Source organism: Poecilia reticulata, unplaced genomic scaffold (genome assembly GCF_000633615.1).
Source record: "Poecilia reticulata strain Guanapo unplaced genomic scaffold, Guppy_female_1.0+MT scaffold_181, whole genome shotgun sequence".
NCBI lineage: Eukaryota > Metazoa > Chordata > Actinopteri > Cyprinodontiformes > Poeciliidae > Poecilia > Poecilia reticulata.
The window spans coordinates 796,291-806,970 of NW_007615018.1; the positions used below are offsets into that span (position 1 = coordinate 796,291).

The following is a 10,680-nucleotide window of genomic DNA, read 5'->3' on the forward strand; positions in this document are numbered from 1 at the left end:
TGTCCAACTTTTCTGGGATTTGTTGATGTCATGAAATTTTGAAAAATATTTTTCCCTTAAAATGATAAATTTTCTCAGTTTAAACTTTTGATCTGCCATCTGTGTTCTATAGAGAATAAAATATTAGATGTTGGCTCCTCCACATCACTGCATTCAGTTTTTATTCACAATTTGTTTAGTGTCCCAACTTTCTTGGAATCTGGTTTGTATAAAAGTAGTATTTATATATAGCGATGGATAGATGGATATAACACAAACATTTTTATATAAATAAGATGATTTATTGGAAACAGTTTCTCAGCAATGGGCATGGCAACTTAACGGGAAAAGGATAAAAAAATGACTTTTAAAAAGCTTTTATTTTGAAATTATACATCAGATCTAGTTACCACTTTTTGGTTCTGTTCTAGAGGAGTCCCTCTGTCACTCAGAAGTGGTAGCAGTCTTTGGAAACAGTTTCTCAGCAATGGGCATGGCAACTTAGGGGAAAAAGATAAAAAAGCTTTTATTTTGAAATTATACATCAGATCTAATTGCAACTTTCTGATTAACTCTTGAATTCTTCAAATTAGCACAGGCAGGCGTTTTTGGACAACATTTCCAGCCTGCCCAAAAATGCATCCCTGTGCTAACTTTGAGAAATAAAGAGTTGAAAGTAAAATAACTATTTCTACATAATGAGAGTAGCTCCAAGAACTGCTGGTATAAGTTTTAWATCRATAGGAYAATATTTGAGGGGAATAGATAAGGGATGCATATTTTGGCAGGCTGAAAATTTGCCCAAAAACGCATCCCTGTGCTAATTTAAAGAATTCAAGAGTTAATAGTGAAATAATTTTTTCTACATAATCTGAGTAGTTCCAAGAACTGCTGGTATTTTTCAGGCTCATAAATTAAGTTGCATTTCCTCCTAGTGAAGCATGATATAAAATGTTCTACATAATGGGTCTCTGTTGTAATGYTTTTGAGCTGTTATGGTATCAAAAGACAAAGCAGAGAATTTCAAACCATTTGCGGAAACGTTTACAACAGACACGGACTGAAAAAAAGTTCGACTCATTGTGTCAATAAAAGTGTAAAAACCGTATTTATTTCAARTAATTTGCGAAATAAAACCCACCGTATTAGGGATTACATKGTTRRGAAACRTGATAATGTTACAAATATCTTTAAAATTTYCTCTTCGGTCATATTTTTAYCCGTTTCCTCGTCAATATGCGAGAGCTTAGAGCGATGCGCGCTCCCGCGACAGGGGATGCAAATTTGGGCAGGCGGGCTTTTCTGTGCATAACACCGGCTAGCTTTACCGCGGTTTCTACATAATGAGCCTGTTTTCTCATGCGTGAAACCAACATTTTCATCACACTATAAAATGTTCGACTCATGTGTAAAGGTGTAGAAACCGTATTTATTTCAATTCATCTGAAAAATAAAACCCACCGTTTTAGGTCTTACATGGTTAATAACCATGATAATGTTACAAATGTCTTTAAAAGTTTCCTCTTCGGTCAAATTTCAGTCCGTTTTCTCATCAATATGCGAGTTTAGAGCGATGCGCGCTCCCGCGACTGGGCATGCGATTCCCAGAACCCCCTCCTCACCTGTCCGGTCCAGCCGAACCTCCGGTCTCCAGGCGCCGTCCAGCAGTCTGCGCTGGCGGTCCAGCTCTTCCTCGTACTGGGCGATGGTTCTCTGGAAGACCGAGAAGATTTCCTCCGCGGCGGCAGTCAGCCGCTSGCTGATGAACTCTCTGAGATGCTGGGCTGAAGACATGCCGGACATGTTCACTGCTAACTGCTGCACGACAATGGCGCCGCTGGCTTCTTCTTGAACAGTTTGAATTGTCACCGCCCCCTCCTGTATGGAGTGAAAATAGTCTCAAAATATCTGTGCGTGTGTAAAAAGATTTGTGTGTGTGTAAAATAATTTGCGCGTGTGTGAAATGTTTTGTGCGTGTGTAATACTGGATTTGTAAAACTTAAACATAAAATAAATATTCTACGCCTATAAATGTTGAAACAGTACACAAATCCCCTGGTACACACACATAACTGCATTTACACACAGATCCGGTTCCGAGAGCACAAGTATTTTTGAGACTCATTTCACGCTTCGCTCCCAGATGTGTGTAGATGATGCGTTTACATGCTACCAAAAGCTGGGACATCTGAGTTTTGCTATTGTTTTTATCCTCTGACGTTTCTCACTGAGCCGAAGTGGCAAATACCTTAGTTATTGGAAAACGAAAGATCTCAGCACTTCCTTATAATATCCTACAATTATTTCTAGACGTATTGTGCGTTTTTGAGCGGTACAGGAGACCAAGTGGTCTGAAAAGGACCACTAGGTGGCGGAATGTTTCGCTGGCCGGAGAAATAGGCAGGAAAACCCAGAAGCAGACGGAGCGTCCCGGTGGTCTGTCCTCTGAAGTCAGTAGGAGCTAAACCTGCAGGCTTTGCTCTCCGGTTATAATGAGACATGGAGTAATTATAAATGATTTCAGGTTTTATATGTCTGGTATTCTGCCCTCATATGTTTCTGTTAGCGGGAGCTAATGTTTATGTGAGCTATGCTACGTTAGCTATATACGTATGTATTTGCTTCACAAATACATCCCAATAAATAATAACCAACCCAACCCAGTTTGATTTATAAAGAACATTGCAACTACAACTACAGTGGGCCAACGCACTGTACAGAGATAAAAACAAAATACAAGAACTCATCAGAAAGACGAACCAGCTTCATCCATGTTGGCCTGCTAAACTTGGCTCCTCTCACAAATAAAAACCCAACGTGGAGAAGCAGCATTCAGCTTCTATGCACCACAAATCTGGAAGAAACTTCCAGAAAACTGCAAAACAGCCGAAACACTTGAGATTCTTCACATCCTCAGTCCTGGTGCTGCTGCAGAGCCGTTGGTTTGGCTGGATTTGTCCTCCTATGAAATGGTTTTTCTGTTTTCTTCTGTTTTTGTCATCAGTTTGACCAGAAACATTCATTCATACAAACAGCTGAAGCAAAACCTGCCAGACGTTGAACGGCAGCATTTACTGATCCACCTATTTCTACTTTCACAGGAGTTTACAGACTCCAGAGGTCAAAGGGTAACCCGAGTTCCTGCTGGCGTCGTTATGGTTACGCTCAGGATAACAGGACGAGACGGGAAACAGCGATGATCTAAACAGGGCGGACAAACTTTTGTCAACAATAAGAAAAACTTAAATCAAAAAACAGATTTTTTTTTTTTAATGGATATTTATTGTAGTTCCAAAACCTGAATGTGATTTTTATGATAGGATATTAGGGCTGTAGTAGGTAAAAAATAAAATAATAAAAAAGTTAATTTTCACCAAAACCCATAAATTGAGATTCGTCTCAGAAATTTTCTAGAAAAAATGTCAAAAAAGTTTCAAAAGTCAAAAATTTCCAACATTTGAAACTCAGGAATTTCCAAGTTTATTGTAGAAAATTTCTGAGAATTACTTTCAACATTTCTGAGTTTTATTCTGGAAATTTAGTAAAATGGTCAAAATGCGGCTGCATCTAAAGAAAAGCATCTAGTTTTCAGTTTCTTTTCTGCTCCGTTGGACAATCTTTCAAAACATTTGCTATATATTTACTAACATTTAACAGATTAAATAAAAGCTGATTTTGGTAAATAATTTCAGTAAAAGTCTTTAAATAAACACAGTTTTATCTTTTGTTAAATATTAGTTATAAAAAGACAAAAATTTGTGTTGCACTTTATATTTTCCATTGTGAGAAAATTACAAATTAAAATCTTCCATCTGCATCAACGGGTTAAATTTGTATCATTTTTGAATTGCAGTTGAATTGCACATGGGCCACGTTTGGCCCCCGGGCCACACTTTGGACACCTCTGATCTGCAGAGACAGGAAACTGTTTGGTCTCAGCTACAATCGCTTCTTCCTCCGGATTACATCCGTCTCTGTCGGAAGGCCCGGAAAGCCGAACTCACAGCGAGAACATGAAAACAACAAGACCCCAGGCTGGGATTCAAACCCACAACCTTCTTGCTCCAGGCTGCAGCCCCTAAAGCCCGTCCTTCAGTCAGTCTGAACATTTAAACGCATCCACTAGGTGGCGCTTAAAGCTTTCATTAAGCTCTGAGTTGAAGCTGGGAATCCTCAGAAAGAATAAAGTCCCTGGAAATGTTGGGCAGAATACATAAATATAACAATTATATTAAAAAGTCATAGAATAATAAACTTCATTAATAGAATAATAAGTCACAAATGAAGCAAAATCACTACAAGCTCTTTGGACTGCAGTAAATATCAGGTAATTATAAGGACCATGTAAGGAAAATATTTAGTGATGTTTGTCGTTTAATCTCGTTTCCTGCAGGTCAAACCAAGAACTGCAAGAGTTTAAAACAATAAACACAAATAAAAATAATCTAAACTACATGAAGCAAAAATCATCTTTATCGAAAGAAGCTGATTTAAATGAAGCAACGTTTCAGGATGATCGTTTCTTCAGTCAGAGGCTTCTTCAGATTCAGTGCAGCACAGACTGCTGCAGGACATTTTTCCCTCCATCTTCAATAACTGCTTCAGGAATCCAAATTAATCAGTCACAGCAACATTTCACTTCCCTTTGGGATTAAGAAACTATTTCTGAATTTCCTCACTGAGGGGCTAGAAGAAGCTGTCATCCTGAAGCTCATCCAATCAGCTGGGTCATCCAGCTGGCTCGTCCAATCAGCTGGCTCATCCAGCTGGCTCGTCCAATCAGCTGGCTCATCCGGCTGGCTCATCCAGCTGGCTCGTCCAATCAGCTGGCTCATCCAGCTGGCTCGTCCAATCAGCTGGCTCATCCAGCTGGCTCGTCCAATCAGCTGGCTCATCCAGCTGGCTTGTCCAATCAGCTGCGGCGGGTCGGACCCAGAGGAGCTGAAGGTTTTCCCCGCTCAGAGCTTCGCTGCTCCTCTTCCAGGTGAAGCTGCTGCTGCCTCCAGCTCCACAACCCAAACCGGATTCACCTCAACATGCACCATCACACACTCTGGAAACCATCTTAGCTCTACCACAGTCATGATCTTCTTGGAGGGGTTCAGCCAATCAGATCCAAGCTGAATCAATGGCTCTCTTGGATTGGCTGCTTTGCAGCACCAACCAGGTGCCTCAGCTTCCCAAGCTGCATTTTCTTTAGAAATACTCTGAAAAAAGCAAATAATAACATGTTCCACAGAGAACATCAGTGAACAGGCGAACCCGCCAATAAGAGGAGGCGGAGTCACGTGTGTCTGGGTCATCCGATGTCCAAGGGTCTCCAGGAGGTCAAGGCACTGAACGAGTGTTAAAGCATCACAGGTCAGAACCGGGCTGTGGTCAGCAGGTTCTGATGCTTCAGGCCTGACTGGCTTCATGTACGTAGATCTATCTGCTCTCAATCTTCCTGTTTGTTCTCAGCCTGCAGATCCTGAAGCTGTGAGTTACTGAACATCCAACACTCAAACTGCAGACGTCAAAAACGATCAACCTGAAGGGAAAAACTCTGAGCTGCATCACCTTTAACCCTTCAGATGTTTGATCCGAGTGGAAATCAGTGAGGCCATTTTGCCTGACCTTCACGCCGTTCCGTCTGATTCAAATCCTTTTAGACAACACGCCGTGAAAACCGCCTGAAGCCGACGTTTAGGGGTTACCAGCCAACAGAACTGGGCCTTTAAACCCACGTTTACGATCTTCACCACCTTGTAAGTCGCTCACATCACTGAGTCACACAGAATAAATCCAACCCAGAGCATTGAACAGATCTGTCGCTACGCTGACGATATTTCACTATTCTTTAACACTTTCCCACCAGAAGACATTGAAATCAGCCCAACCTGTAGACTAATTATCCTCACAATCATTCAGATCAGACCAGGAAGTTAAAGCTTTTCATCTCTGCTCACAGTGAATCGGACTTTCAGCAATAAAACCGTTTTCTTGGCCCAACCTGCTCAGATGACCTTCATCCCTCTGCAGCTGTGGGGTTTCTCCCCACCGCTACGACCAGGTGGGTTATAATAACATCCACTCTTTAAAAACATCCCACTAAAACATATTTGGTTGTCTTCAGCTTGTTATTTCATTTTTAAGAAAATGTCTGTAAATGTGGAGCAGCAAACAGCTGAGGTGAAGATGCTACAGCTAACCACCAGTCTGACGGCGACGACGATGATGATGATGATGAAGATGATGAAGATTGTACTGTAGAAGACAACAAAACTGAGTGTTGCCAAAAAAAAGTCAGACTAAAAGAAAGTTATTTTTAAATTACGAGAAGAAATTCACAAAATTCTCCTATTATTACAACTTTAATTTGGTAAATTACATTATTGTCATATTATGACTTTTTTCTTGTAATTGTGTGAATTTATTCTCATAATTAAATGTTTGTTGTTGGCCTGGCCCTAACACTGACTGYTGCTGGTTCGAATCCCGCCCTGGTGGGCTGCCCCACCGCTCGGTCAGTCTGCAACCATCAGTGGTGAATCACTGAATGTCCTCAGTCTGAATCCTCAGACTTGAAAAAGCATCGCACAAAGTGCAATATACGAATATTCTTCATATTTTTCTGCGTATGTGTGATGTTGGTGCTGGCAGTGAGGAGAACATTTGAGTCGTCGGTTTTTCTTCTTTTGAACATGATTTGCTTCATTTGCAGATCCWCAGAAAATCAACAAACCGTTTCAGTTTTTGTCCCAGAGATGATAAAGTTCAGTTATGAAAAGAGAAGATATCAGAAAATGATGAACTAACCGACCAGCTCGCCTCCTGACGTGATGCTTTCAGGGTTTTCAGGACTGCACAGCGCCGCCGTCTGTGTGGATCTTCATGTGCTTCAGCAGCGTGCATTTGTGACTGAAACATCTGCCGCAGAGCTCGCAGGAGTACGGCTTCTCGCCCGAATGGCTCCTCATGTGTTTGAGCAGCGTGCAGCTGTGGCTGTAGCTCTTGTCGCAGATGCCGCAGGGGTACGGTCGCTCGCCCGTGTGGGTGCGGATGTGCTGCATCAGGTTGCTGCTCTGGCTGAAGCTTTTGCCGCAGATCTCGCAGGAATACGGCTTCTCGCCCGTGTGCGTCCTCATGTGCCGCAGCAGGTTGCTGTTGTCGCTGAAGCACTTCCCGCAGGTCTGGCAGGAGTAGGATCTCTCGCCCGTATGGGTCATGGTGTGCTTCCGGAGTGTGGACGGGTCGGAGAAGGTTCTGCCGCAGGTCTTACAGAAGTACGGCCGCTCGTCCGTGTGCGTTCGCATGTGGACCATGAGGTGGACGCTGTACCTGAAGGCTTTGTTGCAGGTTTTACAGATGTAGGGCCTCTCGCCCGTGTGGATGGTCATGTGGCGTTTAAAGCCAGACTGGTCAGAGAACCTCTTTCCACAGGTCTTGCAGAGATACGGCTTCTCGCCCGTGTGCGTCCTCATGTGGACGTTCAGATTGACCTTCTGGCTGAAGCCTTTACCGCAGATTTCGCAGGAAAATGGTTTCTCCCCAGTGTGCGTCCTCATGTGGATCAGCAGCTTGATGTTGTATTTGAAAGCTTTTCCACACACGTTGCAGGAAAACGGCTTCTCCACCGCGTGGATTTTAAAATGTTCCTTTAATTCTGAGTCGCTGCCAAAGTTTTTCCCACAGATCTGACATCCTGARGGTCCGTCGCTGGTCCCGGCGTTGCTCGGACTCTCAGCGCTCGGGTTGAAACTGTAACTCATGAGTTTAAGACGTGGCATCGGGTCGGCGCTGCTTGCTGATCCGGACTCTCGCTCCCAGCTTCCCTCCTGGAAGCCGAGGAAAACGTTCTGCTCTGCGTTTCCTTCAGCTTCACTTTCGCCGCTTTCCTCATAAGCCGACGTCACGGTGAAGGAGTCAATCTCCTCCTTCAGCTCCAGCTGCTCGTCCTGCTCCTCTTTAATCTGTGGAGGTTCWGCTTCCTGCTGCTCCTTCCGGTCTGCAGGAGGCTCCGCCTCCAGGGAGACACAACGCTGTGGAGCATCTGCAGGAGAAAAACAAAGAAACTGATTAAATGTCTGGCTCCTCTATTAACCCTTCATCGTTTTTACCAGCGCTGCTCTGAGCAGCAGCTCCACCAGGCATTTGCTAATTGCTGCTGGCTAGTCTGAAGGAGCTGAGTGGTAGAGGAGCTACACCTGGAAGGCAGGACTAGATCTACCCAGGAGTTTGCAGATGAATGGTTGCCATGGAGATTAAAGGATTTCTCAAACATGAAAGAATCAAAGCAACACTGYAGGAATGTTTTTAACGAGGTGAAAACTTTTTCAAAAATGTTGATTTTTACGTGCTACTGGCCCTTTAAGCACCACCTTCAGTTGACCTGTAGAAAACCTGCAGGTTGGCTGTTCTTGGTGCAGGAAGTGGTGGAGATCCACTGAACCTCACTGAGCTGTTTGAAGCCTCCGGCTCCCCCTACTGGTCGTCCTCCTCAGCTGCAGGYGAACCTTCTCACCTGTTTCTGCATCCTGCTGGAAGGTTGGCTCTGATTTCTGGGTTTGGTCTCGGTTCTCTGAGGTGGAGCCGCTCTCTCTGCTGCTGGCCGGGTTCCTGGTTCTGGTCTGCTCTCTTCCTGCCAGAGGAAACTTGTGTTTGGGTTCTGGAGCCCTGCGGGGTCCGTCTGGGTGAGGCGGCATGAAGGCGTCCGCCTCCAGCTTCAGAACCAGCTGCTCCTCCGGGCCCGTCCGTTCAGCTCTGATGAGGAAACTCTCTGCTCTCTCATGACCTTTAAGCTCCGGAGGTTCTGGCTGCTGCCGGGTCGGCGCCGACGCCCCCTGCTGGTGCAAAAGCTGCRGTGCGGCAGGAATCTCTGGCTTTTTGCACAGGTACTGTCGCAGCAGGTCTGATGGAAGAAAGGAAGCTTTTAAAACATTAATAACTTCAGTGGCAACACTCGGTTTTSGTCCACAGCGGAACTGGAACCCAAATTATTTAACACCTTTTATTAAAATCTTTTGCTTTTTTCCAATGAATTAAATTTCATATTTGGTTGAATAATTTGAAACCTTAATTTACAGGTCCTTCTAAAAAAATTAGCATATTGTGATAAAGTTCATTATTTTCCACAATGTACTTTTTTTCGGATGAAAGCAAATTTTGCATGTCATTGGGAAATCAAGGTGCCAGAGTCTGGAGGAAGACTGGAGAGAAGGAAATGCCAAAAGGCCAGAAGTCCAGTGTCCAGTACCCCCAGTCAGTGATGGTCTGGGGAGCCATGTCAGCTGCTGGTGTTGGTCCACTGTGTTTTATCAAGGGCAGGTCAATGCAGCAGCTATCAGGAGGTTTTGGAGCATTTCATGCTTCCGTCTGCTGAAAAGCTTTATGGAGATGAAGATTTCATTTTTCAGCACAACCTGCTCACAGAGCCAAAACCATTGGTATACTCACCATGGTGCTACTGTTGGCCTGCCAACTCTCCTGACCTGAACCCCATAGAGAATCTGTGGGATATTGTGAAGAGAAAGTTGAGAGACCAAGACCCAAAACTCTGGATGAGCTTAAGGCCATCAAAGCATCCTGGGCTCCATGACACCTCAGCAGAGCCACAGGCTGATGGCCTCCATGCCGCCCTGAAGGCTGCAAAATGATTCCTGACCAAGTATTGATGCATAACTGAACATAATTATTTTAAGGTTGACTTTTTTGGTATTAAAACACATTTCTTTTATTGGTCGGATGAAATATGCTAATTTTTTGAGACGGGATTTTGGGTTTTCATGATCTGTTTGAAAAATCATCAGTATTAAAACAATAAAAGACCTGAAATATTTCAGTTGGTGAGCAATGAATCTAAAATATGACAGTTTTTATCATTACATTATGGAAAATAATGAACTTTATCACAATATGCTAATTTTTTGAGAAGGACTTGTAGGTTTGTCTAAAAGCTCTGGAGTGCTTTACACCAATTTACACCTTTTGTTGCTTCTGTTTAACTTTGATTGTAATATTTAGGTATAAAATTGTTTTATTTTTACGAAACAGGTTTTTATCACTAAAATCAAAAAGGCACAAATGGACTAATAAACGGCTCCATGAACACGTGGGATSCAGCTGAATCTGAGCCGATATCGATCGGTTCTCCAGAAATATGATCAGACCTGCTGATGTTTGCTGATCAGCTGAGACCTTCAGGACTATTGATCCGGATCATGTTACAAAATCTGAGGAAAATCTGGATCACTGGAAGGAAAACGACMAGAGAACCAGACTGGAGAGTTTCACATGCAGACACTTTCACACATCATATGAAAAAAGATTTACRATTTCATTATTATCAAATTAGACAAAATTGTTTTTACTTTATTGTGATTTTATTGCTTCACAGTGGAATATTACAGCCAGATTAAGATTCATTTATTTTTTATTGCAAGAATTAAGTCATAATATTATAAGAATAGAATTGTAATATGTAAATAAATATGACCAAAATAGTCATAATAATACAAAAATAAAGCATTAATATTACCAGAATACATTTGTAATAAAAAAAAGAATAAAGCATTACAATCACAATATTACAAGAATACAATAGTAGCACAAGAATAATGTTAATAATAATAATAATAATAATAATAATAATAATAATAATTTTGAGAACTCCAACAGGAAAAATAAAAACTTATATGAAGTATCGATTTTACAAACAAGAAA

The 10,680-nt window shown here is 42.5% G+C and overlaps 2 protein-coding genes across 2 annotated transcripts in view; both read right to left on the minus strand.

The window, feature by feature from the left end:
• Positions 1-1,844, minus strand: part of LOC108165931 (zinc finger protein OZF-like) — an 8,147-nt gene extending 6,303 nt beyond the window's left edge. Inside the window, exon 1 of the mRNA XM_017303107.1 lies at positions 1,602-1,844. Coding sequence (XP_017158596.1) covers positions 1,602-1,782 — 181 coding nt within the window. The 5' untranslated portion in view covers positions 1,783-1,844. The remainder of the gene's footprint in view (positions 1-1,601) is intronic.
• Positions 1,845-2,633: 789 nt separating this feature from the next.
• The window catches only part of LOC103460127 (zinc finger protein 629-like), a 22,375-nt gene continuing 14,328 nt past the window's right edge, over positions 2,634-10,680 (minus strand). Inside the window, exons 7-8 of the mRNA XM_017303093.1 lie at positions 8,483-8,942; positions 2,634-8,011 (exon numbers count right to left, since the gene is read on the minus strand). Of these exons, the coding sequence (XP_017158582.1) occupies positions 6,816-8,011; positions 8,483-8,942 (1,656 nt within the window). The 3' untranslated portion in view covers positions 2,634-6,815. The remainder of the gene's footprint in view (positions 8,012-8,482; positions 8,943-10,680) is intronic.